This window comes from Crinia signifera, chromosome 11 (assembly GCF_055691185.1).
Source record: "Crinia signifera chromosome 11, ASM5569118v1, whole genome shotgun sequence".
Taxonomy (NCBI): domain Eukaryota; kingdom Metazoa; phylum Chordata; class Amphibia; order Anura; family Myobatrachidae; genus Crinia; species Crinia signifera.
In genome coordinates this window covers 125,832,130-125,846,420 of record NC_139227.1, presented here as the reverse complement: position 1 = coordinate 125,846,420, position 14,291 = coordinate 125,832,130, and the positions used below count along the sequence as shown (strand labels likewise).

General features: G+C 43.6%; 1 protein-coding gene across 4 annotated transcripts in view; it reads left to right on the top strand.

Annotated features, from left to right (window-relative positions):
• SBF2 (SET binding factor 2) overlaps window positions 1-14,291 on the top strand; it is a 323,119-nt gene that overhangs the window by 236,983 nt on the left and 71,845 nt on the right. For all 4 annotated transcript variants that reach the window (XM_083164721.1, XM_083164720.1, XM_083164719.1 and 1 more), the window contains exon 17: window positions 2,323-2,391. In XM_083164721.1, the coding sequence (XP_083020847.1) occupies window positions 2,323-2,391 (69 nt within the window). The remainder of the gene's footprint in view (window positions 1-2,322; window positions 2,392-14,291) is intronic.

Sequence of the window (14,291 nt, the reverse complement as noted above, 5' to 3'; positions counted from 1 at the left end):
TGTATGGTTATGGTTATAGGCTGCGGTGTGTGTGTATGGTTAGGGTGATAGGCTGTGGTGTGTGTGTGTGTGTGTGGTTAGGGTTATAGGCTGCAGGGGGGGGGGTAGGTGTACACACTCACATGCAAACTTGCTGCAGGTGTATTGGTGCAGTTATTATACTTATCTGCTCCTGCAGAGGTCTCTCTGCTGGCTTGAAGTCTGCACAGCCGTGCAGCCTGGAGCAGGAGGGTTCTATTAGGCAGGGCAGGCAATGAAATAGCGCTGCAGGCGCTATGTGGAGACACCGTAGGGCGGAGAGTGACAGCTCCCCCAGCATAATGTTACAGCGGGCTCCGTCTCCTCAGCTCCCCCGGCATAATGACACAGCGCGGACTTAGTGCGGGCACAGCATCTGAGTGACAGCGCAGTTAGCCCCTCAGCGCTCCGTTACAAGCCAATTGTGGCGCTGCTTGTGGGGGGTCCCAGCGCTGTAGTGACTACAGCGCTGGGACCCCCCACAAGCAGCGCTACAATTGGCTGGTAACGGAGCGCTGAGGGGCTAACTGCGCTGTCACTCAGAGATGTGACAGCGCAGGACCGCCTATACCTGAGGATGGTGGCTGCAGGGATCAAACAGCCTGCGGGCTGCTGCTGGCGTTGTCATGGAGAAGGTTGCCGAGCGCACCTCTCCAAAACCTGCGCCCCTGTGGCCCCGGCTCCCCCCCGGCCACCGCGGGGGGTTGCCTACCGCTAGTTACGCCACTGTCTCTTATATCGTAATCACCTGTGTATATTTAACGCTTCCTATATATACTCAATGCAATTTTGTAAGGCGAGGCAGTTTAAAAAGCACTTCTATGAAAGCACACATACGTGTCACCAATAAAATCACAATAATATGCGGCAATAACAGCATACAATTACATACAGAGATATTCAAATATCTAAAATGCAAATATACAACATACAAAGACAGAAGTACTGTACACAGGGAAAATGATCGTACGTCTCCAAAATTGGGTAGATAAAGATATCCACACTATGGCCTTTATTCAGATCTGATCGCAGTACACATTTGTTTGGAAAATGGGCTAAACCATGTGAACTGCAGGTGGGGCAGATGTAACATGTGCAGAGAGTTAGATTTGTGTGAGTTATTTTGTTTCTGTGCAGGGCAAACACTGGCTGCATTATTTTTACTTCAATTTAGATTTCAGTTTCAACACACCCCTCCCAGATTTAACTCTCTCTGCACATGTTACATCTGCCCCACCTGCAGTGCACATGGTTTGCCCATTTTCCAAACAAATTTGTACTGTAATCAGATCTGAATAAGGGCCTATAGTTGGATGCCGAGACCGGGAACTAAACCAGATATTCCAGTCTTTCATTCCAAATAAAAACAATGATTTTTGGACTAGTGCCGATGTTCAAGGCTATAATTTCTCCAATAAATTTAATAAGACAGCACTTTCTTTTGTTCTGGTCGACACCATGTCGACGTTCCTTGCAACTTTTAGCATCATGTTAAATATACAGAATAAACAAGGAAGAGAAAAGGAAAAAGGAGAATAAATACTGATCATTCCAGAAAAACTCTCCAATGCACACCCAAAAATCCCATTGATAATCCATATCAGTTACATTTCTTAAATGGCTGATAATAGAGAACAACATCTATTCACAAACTGTAACATCCCAAGGTCAGAGTGTGTGTGTGTGTGTGTGTGTGTAATGTGGTGTTTAGTAGCCCAGGCCTGTTCCGCACTGTGTTATGGTTTCACAATGTTGCGTACTCTCCCTGCTTTTATGTATAAAACCTTTTTTTGACCTCGTTACATATTCTTAAGCTTCTACTTAAAGGTGAATAATCTTTTCAACATTCGACAATGGAAAACTCATAAAAGTTGTTTACTAGTTTTAAAAAGCCTCCTGAGTTTTTGGACAAGCGCTCCAAGCGCTTTAGGGAAAAGTGTTCTCTTACGACCGTCTAACGCACGGCTGCATTGTCTGGATAGGAACACTCAGATTCCACAGTAGTCTTTTCCAAGTCTCTTGTATTTAATTCTTTATGGATAATTCCCTGTTGTAGTGTCTATGTCCCTGAGTGGTTGGTTATATTATTTTATTGTGTTTGTTTTGCAATTTAATGTTGCTTTTATTTTATATTTACCTCGTTTTTTATATCATACATCGTTTCTGAGCCGCTGATTTCCCCGTTGACTTCCACCTGTCTGTTTTCCAATTGCCGGATAGATGTTTCTTGAAATCAGAGACGTCCTGCTAAACAGGTTATTGGACCAGAATCACAAGTCGTTTCATTGTTGTGTTTTGTTTCAGGATTGTTCAAGCTTTGAAGAGTACAACGTCGCAGCCCAGCTCCTGCCGCTGACCACTGCGTTCTGTAGGGTAAGTTTTATATACTGTTATCATGGCCGACAATGGACCTGGCTTCATAAGACAGAACCAATTGCTGGCAAAATGTGATCTGATATATTGGGGGAAATTTACTAAGATGAGATTGTATTTCACATGGGATGTTGCTATCGGATACTATCTATTATCTTCTAGAAGGTGCTACATTTTAAGAAATAAGAAGTCGATTCTAATTGGTTGCCAATCGCAACATCCCATGTGAAATAAAACTCTCATCTTAGTAAATTTCCCCCATTGCCTTCAATAGCAGAAATGGGTGTGGTGGGGTGATTGCATGGTATGGGTAGAGGATGGGTGGAACATATTGGTGCAGGAAGGGGTGGGGGAATTTGGCAGGTATGGGTGCAAGATGTTGGAACAGATATGGGTGTTATGATGTTGGTGTAAAAGGTTATGTTATCGAAGAGCGACGAATCGAGATTGGGAATCACGTGCTCGACCACTAATGGTCGGCTGGCATTTTAGTGTCTATGTCGACATAGGTGGACATGTACACCATATAAGTGTACTGCGGCCCTTGCGTGACTCTCTGTACTCACCATGCTTCGGGCATGGTGCATCGTTGTGCTTGGCACAGTCTATTCTATTCCCCGTCTATGTCCCCTGGGATGGAAAACAAGTCCGTTTAAAACAAAAAAAATCATAAAAAACGTCACTGTCGACCATGTTCCCATCGATCTTCTGTTAATGTCAATCTAGACGCCGACTACCATTTGCAGGTGTCCGCTAGACGCATTCTCAACCATTAGTGGTCAACCACGTGATTGGCGATGTAGACATAGTCGACCAGATACGGGTGCGGAATTCTGACAAAGCAATGTGGGGGTGTAGCATGTTGACTTCGTTTGGGGTTGAATTGGATTGGCACAGGTATTGGACAGTGTATGAAATTTAGGTAGTAACCAACATGTACGCCGTTGCTCCATTATATAAAACTTAACGGCAAAGGCTGATGGTTGATGTTGCTCCCAAATAGAGTTCAAACTGTAGAGAAAAAAGTCTGGAGATAACTTGAAGGGAACCCGACAAGGTTTTTTGGGGCACACTTGTAAATGATATGCGTATGATATGGTGTCTATGAGTTAAAATATAACTTTAAATTTTTAAATACTTAAAATGCATATATCGCATAAGAGTGGGTGTACATTTCCAGAAGAACTTCAAATATTGTTCAATTCTTTCCTCCACCTCTAAGCAATAGTTCAAAATATGACTGGCTTTGTCAAGTGATAGGTTTTAAGCAAGCTTGGCGAAAATAAATCACTCAGAAAACTGTTCCTCGGATTGCAAAATACAACAAGTCATAAATGTGACATCCGATTGTCATCAATGTACGAGATAACAGTTATGATAGCGCAGGACACACCACCTTAAAACAATTAGTTAGCAGTGGGGTTTGCAGGGTATGAAGACAGAGTAAAGCTTTAAGAGGGAGGAAGGAAGGAAATATAGGTCAAGCATCACTCCCACAGCGTGCTGGCTTCTGCTGTTATGATGAATTACGGCACCGGCTCTTCCCTGTTAGTTCCCAAGACAGGTACTGGGCCGGCCCATCACTGTTTAGCTTCTGGGTTCGGATGGTACCAGGCGGTTCAGTGAGGTATGGCTGTAGGGTGATAATGAGATAGCCCTGCTGATGTGGAAGGAGCTTCCCTCCACGCGTCAGTGAACAAGCTTCCCGGCGAAACACGTGTCCCATGATGCGCAGGACACACAGCCTTAACATATTTGCTCATGATACCAACTGGTGACATCTCACTGCAATTTGTGTTGTTTGGTGTGTGTGCATCAGTCTGCCAATTTGGCTCACTGCTATTTATACTATTTATACTATTTATTTATACTATTTAGTGTTTGCACATTGGTCTGCTAATTTGTCTCACTGCCAGGATCTGTCAGATCCCCCTTTTTTGTCTGCTCAGTAAACAGAGCAAAACAAATCCTGATGCTCAAGATACCAGCAGGTGATATCTCACTACTAACCATACCCTTGTTTGATTGTATCTAACGTGACAGCATGCAAACCTGCATTTAAATGGTATAACTTTTTATGCTGACAGGATATTTGTATTTGTCAGGCAAATCTCTGGTGGAGACCGTCTCAAGGCGATAATTACCTTGAAACTGAACCTCCCCCTCATTGTCAGCGCAATTCTCAAAACGTCTGCTACACAGGGCAACCGGTCTGCCAATTTGGCTCACTACTAGGAACTGTCATATTTATTTTCTGTTCATCAAACAGTATCTAAACAAACCCCGGGGTGAACTGGGTGATCAGACCAATTAAATTCTGACACCTGGAACACTAGCCATTTCTTGGTACATTCACATTTCCCATATTTCTCCCATTCTTGCATTTTTTCTTCCTTCTCTTAAAGTTAAATTTTCCTACTTTTATTGTTCTTATGTTCCACAATTTTGTCGCTACTAAACCCTGACATTCAGTGACTCACTGAACTGTCATTCATCATCCTATATTCAGGCAAACTGACGAAACTTTCTCCCCTGTTCTTACTCAAGGTAGGATTGCTTGGTCCCCTCTCTCTCATCCCCAATCCTATACATTGTAATATTGGAGACAGCAGAAGTAGGGCCCAGGCATTAAATTCACCCTCATTGACTATCTCCTACTACATTTAGTAGCTCTCTCATTGGCCCCACTGCATTATTTCTTCCTGCAAGGCCCCCATGGTAACAGGGAGGAATTTTTTGTGGTGGTACCAACAGTAGAAGCACGCTTGAGCTCCTTCCACATCATCAGGGCTCTCTCATTATCACCCTACAGCCATACCTCACTGAACCGCCTGGTACCATCCGAACCCAAAAGCTAAACAGTGATGGGCCGGCCCAGTACCTGTCTGGGGAACTAACCGGGAAGAGCCGGTGCCGTAATTCATCATAACAGCAGAAGCCAGCACGCTGTGGGAGACAGTGATGCATGACCTATATTTCCTTCCTCCCTATAAAAGCTTTACTTTACTCTGTCTTCATACCCTGCAAACCCCACTGCTAACGAATTGTTTTAAGGTGGTGTGTCCTGCGCTATCATAACTGTTATCTCGTACATTGATGACAATCGGATGTCACATTTATGACTTGTTGTATTTTGCAATCCGAGGAACAGTTTTCTGAGTGATTAATTTTCGCCAAGCTTGCTTAAAACCTATCACTTGACAAAGCCAGTCATATTTTGAACTATTGCTTAGAGGTGGAGGAAAGAATTGAACAATATTTGAAGTTCTTCTGGAAATGTACACCCACTCTTATGCGATATATGTATTTTAAGTGTTTAAAAAATAAAAGTTATATTTTAACACATAGACACCATATCATACGCATATCATTTACAAGTGTGCCCCAAAAAACCTTGTCGGGTTCCCTTCAAGTCATCTCCAGACTTTTTTCTCTACGGTGTAGCATGTTGGCAGGGCTGGGTGCGGAATGCTGGCACTGGAATGGGTGAGGGATGTTGCCAGGAATGGTTATTGGGATGATGCCAAGAGTGGGATGCTGGCATGAATGGGTACAGGATGTTGGCATGAATGGGTACAGGATGCTGGCATGAATGGGTACAGGATGATGGCATGAACGGGTACAGGATGCTGGCATGAATAGATCTGCGATGCTGCCATGAATGGGTGCAGGATGCTGACACGAAGGGTTCCGGGATGAGTGCGCATTTAGAAAATTATTTATTTAGGGCTGTAATCACCAAATACTCACTGTGAGGAGTGCTGCTAAATTATTTTAGGAAGCAGAAAATTGCAGATAATTCTTGGTCATTATGATATTATAGATAGATGTAGGGTTATAGTCAGGTGTATGATTAACCAATCACAGCAAACAGGTCATAATGGTAATCCGTTTCATTTGTAGGTTGAAACACAGTCACTAGCTGAAACAGAAACAGCAGGGTGAGGGAAGTGTGCCATGACATGCAACCATGGTCTTTTCATAGTCATTGACTCGGAGATCAGTGGAAAGGATGTTTATCCATTATTCGCTGAGTGAAAGGGTCAATGTGGCTATTACGGAGGTGCCTGTACATTACGTGACCACTGAGCATTTCATTCTCTTCATTTATTTATTTTGTACATCCTACTGTACTTCAAATGACGGGAATTGTCTCACCGTCATCTCCTTGTGTAATACAGAAGCCATGACCTGCCATCCACACACCACATGTTATTAAACCACAGCAAAACACGATGCTGTGTCATGCTTCTATTCTGATGAGCAGCTTATTATGTTACCAGGAGTTTGATTATGTTATTTGCAAAATGAAAACGTGATTCACACAGCGAGCCTTTTATTCCTCATGTCTGTCACGTACTGAAACCTTAAATGTTGGGGGGGTCAGGATTTAGTCTTCCTGTTGTTCATACTTAAAGAATTTTCCTAAATACACACAAAAAAACAAGTTTTTGGAAGGAATCTGCTTTCTTTGCTAAGCTCCGTTAATTTCATTTATTTAGCTGAGTGCGCGATTTATTTTATCTACTGAACATGCCAGGAAGAGACATTTTTAGAAATCCGTTAAAACCTTTGCTTTTATCTGATCATTTCCAGCAATTATTAACCACATCAATGTTTCTTACTGGCTGGGTGCAGGCCTACTGGTTCCCAGTCCAAATTCTAAATTGGATTTAAAAATACTGTAAGCGTAAATACTGTAAATCGTACAAAGTGGAGTTGAGAATAGAAAGTGTGGCGAGCGAGGCGAGCGGACACGGATACCTTCACAGGTGTCCGCGTCCCCTCGCGGGAGCCGCTGCGCTCGCCACGCTTCGGGCTCAGTGGCTCGCTGCGCTCGCCACACTTTCTATTCTCAACTCCACGCCGACGTGGATAGTGGGGGTATGAAAAGGTCGTAGGACGCGTACCGCCGCTCCTCGTGGGCTCGCTGCGCTCAACACGCTTCGGGTTGGCGTTGATAGTGGGGGTGGCACAGCCTCAAAAATGCCATTTGGGGGCCATTGAACATGTTTCATACTAATTTCAATGCATTTGGATGCTTTTCTGTTAAAAATCGCATGCGATCGTATGCGATTTTGTCAAAAACCGGCAAAAACTGCAAAAATCGCATCCCATCGCATGCCACTATATAAGTCAGCCTATGCATTCTTCATTGAAAACTTCTTTGGTCTTCTAAAACTGGTCATAGAACATAGAACTGTGTAAGCAGGACACGTTTCCAAGGGCATATTGTGAACTTTTCAAAATAAATATGCCAATGGGGATATGCCAAAGGTGCAGAGGTTCTAGATGGCTTGCATCAACTGAAACATCGGCAGCAACGAGGGGGTGGTAATAAGGGGCAAGGACATTTCAGCTGTGGCTGCTTTAGACAGATCTGGAACCAGTGGAACTCAACATTGAAATTGGGATGAACCCAGTAAAGTTCACACTGATACCAGGCTGGTATAGGTAATGCTTCACATGGGATAATGGAAACCAGGCTGGCACCTGTGATACTTCATATGGAAAAACAATCTGGAACCGGTAATGCTTCACACAGAAAGCAAACACAGAAGCTGGGCTAGAACCAGTAATGCTGAGAACCGTACCGGTAAAGCATATTATACCCTCAGAACACTTAACCCCTTCCCGACATTTGACGTACATTTACGTCATGGTCGGGATGTACTTCCCGACACATGGCATAAATGTACGTCATGCCATTAAACTGTCAGCGCGTCTATAGAGGCGGTGACAGAGGGACGATGTCTGCTGTCCCTGACAGCAGACATCTTCCCTCATTGCCCAGGGGGGGCAGCGATGCCTCCCCCCCATCGGCGATCGTTGCGATTGGCTGTTCAAATGTGAACAGCCAATTGCAGCGTTTTATGAGTTATGTGTATAATTTTGACTCTGCTGCCCCCTAGTGTCCAAAAAAAATAAAAGGAGGTTGAAATAATGATTAAAACATAAAGTACACATATGGTCTATGTTAGTTATTAACTATTTTGAGTGGTATGATTATTTGTCTCACAAGCAGAAAATTTAACATTTTGCAAATTGCAAAATGTTCAATTTTTTAACGACATTTTGGTATTTTTCACAAAAAAAAAAAAAAGACTGTATCGACCAAAATTTACCACTAACTTAAAGTACAATGTGTCACGAGAAAACAATCTCAAAATCACTGGGATAAGTAAAAGCAATAAAAAGTTATCCCCACATAAAGTGATACATGTCAGATTTGAAAAAAAAGGGCTCTGTCAGGAAGGCAAAAACAGGCTGCGGCGGTAAGGGGTTAAAGACTGCAATGGGTACAGGAGATCACTATGCTAGCAGCAAAGCATTCTAATGGTAATGTCTAGTTGAATTGAGCATTCAATAATTAGGCTGGATATTGCAGACATAGCAGATAGATAACTTGCTTTCAGGAATATCAAAGGTGAACTGCACACAGAAATCCAGAACTTTGCATCAGGAAACACTAGTCCAGAGAGTAGAATGCAACTGGCTGAAAAGCAGATAAGAACAGAAGTCTGCTGGACTTAATAACCACAGCCATGAGCACACTGGTGTTAGATTAGCTGAAGCTTCGCAGGTGGAAAGCAATTAGAAAATAAAATCACAGCAGTACTAAGATGCAGGCACATGAACAACTTTATAGAATTGGGGAACAGATTTCAGCAATAAACCCAGGCATGTAAACAACACAGGAGAGTCTTGAAATGAGGTGGTAGGGGATAACAAGTTATCAAAGGTGGTGGGGGGGGGGGCACAGAAAATGAGCTGCCCTATCAAAGCTGCTGTGTACTAAAGAGGGTGGTCAAACCCGTAAAAGTGAACAGAACAAATGGAAGGTGTACACTGCGCCAATAGATGAATATTACAGTTGCATTCATAGACAGGTGCCAATATTGATCAAATAAAAACAATTTATTAATACATAATAAAAAAAAATGTAGATAAAAAATGAGTAAACATGAATAACAACAATAGGTGGCAATGGGTACTCGGATAAATGGAGCTTCTGGGAGGGAATAGAAGTAAATGATCAGTACATACGGTAACGTATTTCTTTAGGGAGCAAAGGATGAGATCCGTTCCTATGGTGCCTTACAGGATGTCCTTGTTGTGGTCGCGTTTAGTGGGGGTCCTGTTCCTGGTAGAATGGCGATGTATTTAAGGGGTAGCACTCCCCGGCCAGATGGTAAGGCACCGACTTCAGTGGACTCGGGACCAATTCTCCAAAACTTGGGGGAAGGACAAGATGATGTTTGATGGGCTGGTCTGGACTCCGAAAGAATCTCCCAGTGCTTGCAGCAATTTTTGTGGGACTGTGGGTTCCCCCTCCTCCACCAACGCGTTTCGCCTATAGAAGAGGCTTTTTCAAGGGGAGTCTTGAAATGAGTGTAGTGCAGGCGGCTGCAGCTCTGAGCTTGGAGCATGGGTGAAACTGTAGATATACTTCTGAGCATAACCATGTCGGTGAACAAGCAAACCCTACACTACGAACAGAGCAAGATGCTATTCTGGCTCGTGCTGCCAGTAAAGGAACTTTCAGAAAAGGCCAAGCTTAATTCTCGTATCTTGTGGATGGCTTTTCAATATTTGTTTTATAACACACTATGGAAAAGCTGAAAGGAAATGCTTGTGTTACATGTATTATTCTCCCAGGAGGCTTTGTGTCATGTACCAAGATGGCCGCCAAGATACTGTATCTACTGGGCATGTGCTGGATCGACCTTGCCCCCTACCAGCCCCATGCGCCTGGCAAACACCCTTTTTTCCGTGGCCATGTACATGCACAGAAATGACGGTGTATGTACATGCGCAGAAATGACCCTGCACATGCGCATAAGCCAGCATTGGTACCCCCCGTGCTAGTATTCTGGTTCATTCGCACAGACCAGAATAACCTCCTATATGAGAATCTGTGTATAGTGTAACATTATGGGTTAGATTTTCTAAGATGGGAGTTCTATTGAGGATGTTGCCCATAGCAACCCATATACTTAGCAGCTGGCTAGCTGTATGACACCCCACACTGCAAAAGCTCTGCTTCATGAGAAACAGTGGGTAATAGTGAATATGGCTGTATCTGCGATCGGTCTATAAACCAACACCACTGGCTGAGTAATGACTATTGGGCCTCTTACAGAGTGGGCCTCGTCTGTGTGTGCGTTTGCCCTGTGTCTCTCTCTCTCTCTCTCTCTCTCTCTCTAATAAGTCGACATACGGCTCTACTGACTGCATTATAAATAGATACTTTACAGATACTAGCATACCTGTCATATAAACAACATGTATATTACACTGGCCCTTGCACTAGTTGTGAAACATGGTAACGATGACATCACTTTCACTTTCCGAGTCTGTCAATCATTTCCGGCCGTCATAACATGATCGCTGTGGCCTTGCACTTTAGCTCGTGGCGGAAGGAAGAGTCCGTTACAAGAGAACAGTCTCCTTCTATAACTTGGGAACTACCCGGAAACAGAAACTTCCTATTTACAGGACTTTCCATACTGCAGCTTGGGTTCCTGACTCTGTAAACTTTCTTTCATGTGCTTTTATAGACATTTCTTAAGCCGAAAACACAATGAGAGTTGTCACCTTCACGTATCCGAGGCCCGGAGAGGAAAATGCTATTTTTGTTGTATTTTGTCATCTTTCGAAGATGTTTTTATTCAAAAAGTGAAGGTCTACTGCACTGCCTCGTTCAGAGACTGTATTCCTGGAAAATAACTCTCCAAACTTCTCCAGAGGAGTAAAGGCAAATTGACCATAGCTTGGGAGCTTAGCAGAAATCAGGTACAAGGTGCTTGTCCCATGGTTCAATCATGGTCATCGTAGTGCTGGAGCTTATGGCTTTTCCTGAATTCAAATCTCGACATTGGGAAGGGACCATCTTCATCTTTTGATGGATAAGTTACATGCATAGCAAACTCCAACATGACCCCAGGGTTTTGGAGATGAATGGAGCGGTCAGTCTTGTGTTTGATGTTTTATTTTACAAATGCCAAAATCCTGAAAGTGTCATCACATCAGAAGTATATAGAAGGATAGAGGTGTATTTTGGAGGAAGTCCTCCCAACTGCAGCACTTGATTAGCCTCTGTCAAAGAGTGTAGGTACAACTACTTAAACTTCGCGTTTGAACTAGGAATAACACTCAACCTGTATTCCATGAAGAAGTAGTGCGGCTTGCTCAGAACAGAGCATAGGGGGATCACCATATGACCGAATTGCTGCAAAGACCCCTTTTCAGTAAAGGGTACCTTAAATCAAGTGTACGTCCTGCGGAGAGAAATAAAATAGATGTTATCTGGAACAGGACGGTGACTTGCACAAGCAAAAACCTTTACTTATTTATTTGGAGCATTAAGGCCTTTGCCATTTCTGTCCATGATTTTACCATATGATAAAGAGGGGTAGAAAGTGCGTCTGCCTACAGTGCTAGAACATCGAACGTTCATGACCATGGCAAAGCATTTAAAATATGGTTGGCCCGTGGGAATCCGGATATGTCAACAGGTCACATGACTTCCGTCCCCCGATCCAGGATTAGAGGATTAATCAGGCATTGCAGATAGCCCTGGATACGTCTTTTAAGTGGGGTATCACTAATAAATCCATTAGAAAAGTGGGAGAAGTATAATCGGTATTGATCACAAGACAACAATTACTGGTGGGGAAGACCTTTAACTATTCAACGTGCAAGGCCCGCTTTAAGCTCAAGATAGTGTAATTTCCTACCTGACTTTTTATACTAAAAAAAATGGAAATTGCCGGGCAGGATTTTTGGGAAATGGCCAAAAGCGCTCTTGAGACTGGAGATGTAGAGATTAATGTGGGAATTTATTTATAAACAGATGAAAGAGCTTAATCTGCGACGCTGCCAAGAAGGAGGCTTTCTGAATGCACGAGAGGAGGAAATACTGGCGGCCTTTGGTTTGCGGAGCTGGCCCAGTAATTATTGCTTTGACAGAAAACGCAAAGCATGTTATTGTGACCGCTGCTCGAGGTACCAGAATAAATGTATCATCCCTTTGTTTCCCCAGAGCGTCGCGGTCTGAGCTGTGGACCTCTTACTTTGATATCCAGTTATTTCTGTATAGGGAATCCAGCAATTTCACCCTTAATCACTGGTTTTACCGCTTACTGGAAATTCTCATGTTGGAAATGGACAAAAGCAAAATCCATACAGTATGCGTAACTTCATGGGTGCGACCTGCAGGGCAATATCATTTTCAACAGACCATTTTGTGGACGGAACATTTGCTAATCTCGGACGGATTCAGGGGGTTATTCTGGTGGATTAGCTCGGATGCGCTCACCCTTGCGAGTCAACCAGAATGAGCCTGTGGGTAAACTCCCTCATCATTCGAGGTCACTTAGATTTGCATGCACCCTTGGGAGGAAGTGGGCGGGTAGCTTACATCCGGTGATGTCAACTACCCGGCACCCACGTTATGGCCCGATTTACCTTGGGTACGCCCATTAATACTGGGTGCTCCCATGGGCGTGACTATCCACCGCCGCCCCATGCCCCCCGGGTGCAGCCTTTAGATACAGCGGGCATGGAAAGGATGAAACAGAGAGGACCTGACACCGCAGAGGGCATACTGTAATGGAACAACAATTTCTGTCGGGTTTCCATAGCTCACGTATAACCCTATTGTGCCAATACAGTACATATTGTGAATGCCGCATCTCATGCCAACTGATTACTTGGCTGTTGAATGCTCTCCCTGTCAGACTGTCCAGCTCCTTACAAAACATCAACAAACAATGAAATAACAAGATCGTTACAACACACGACTGCTGTTTGTGCCTATACGTAAAACATCACTGAAACGTTATTTTTGTAACATTCTTTCACGACACCCACTAAACAATTTGAACCCTGTAATTGCCCTAATTCTGTCCTCATCTTATTCTCCGGTTCGCCCGCTGTCTGAGCGATGACCTGCAGTAACGTAAGTCCACTTATCCACCTCTCAGACATCAGTGGTGAAAGGGAGAAATGCTGAACTTTGTTCTGGGTGACCTTTTTGTCATATTGTTTTTGACCTCTTTTCCTTTTGGGAGTATTTAAATACTTTGTACCCCCGCGGTGATTTTTGTTATGAGTCAGTCTGGCCTTGTGGATCCCGGTCACCCTGGGCTAAGTAGGGCCAAGCAGTCTCATTCCTGTTGTGTCTGCCATACCGTACAAGTCAATCACACTCTTCCGATCTCCTGTCTGTGTGTTTCTATGGCTCCCATCCGCTCCATCCTTTCTATGTAGATTCTTTCTTGAGCCCAGGCTGTTCTTTATATTCATTTACTATCACTCTGCAGCTGTTACAGTTGTTTTATTATTAGATGCAACTGTTCCGAACTCTGTTTATAAGCTTATGGCATAATGCAGTAAGTCGACACTAATTGGTTTATATGTATACGGTCATCATAGACAAACTGTTGACATGGAATTTGCAGACACATGAAACGGTTGGCGTGAGGTTTTCATATTTTCTTTTAATGTTTTTTGGGGTCAATTTGTATATTTCATCACGTGGACTCCAAATTACTGTATCGTGCTGAACCCCCCCCCATAAAACACGCCAACCTTTCTGTGCATTGACCATTGTAATGTTTATTTTTGCCTTTGTCGACATTGTCTGTCGACGTTGTGCATGTCAACCATATCTTGTAGACCTATCGACTGTATACTGTTGATAATTAGGTGTATTGAAACATAAAATATTGGATTTGGGATTCTTACTGATCGGCCAAAGTCACGCTTGACATTGCATCCGATGAGTGGTCCCGTGCGCATCAGAGTTGGAGGCAGGAACCGACTGCACATCCGACCTCTGTCTCGGACCCCTCCTGGTGGCGCTGAATGGCGATGCATCACAAACATAAGGACCG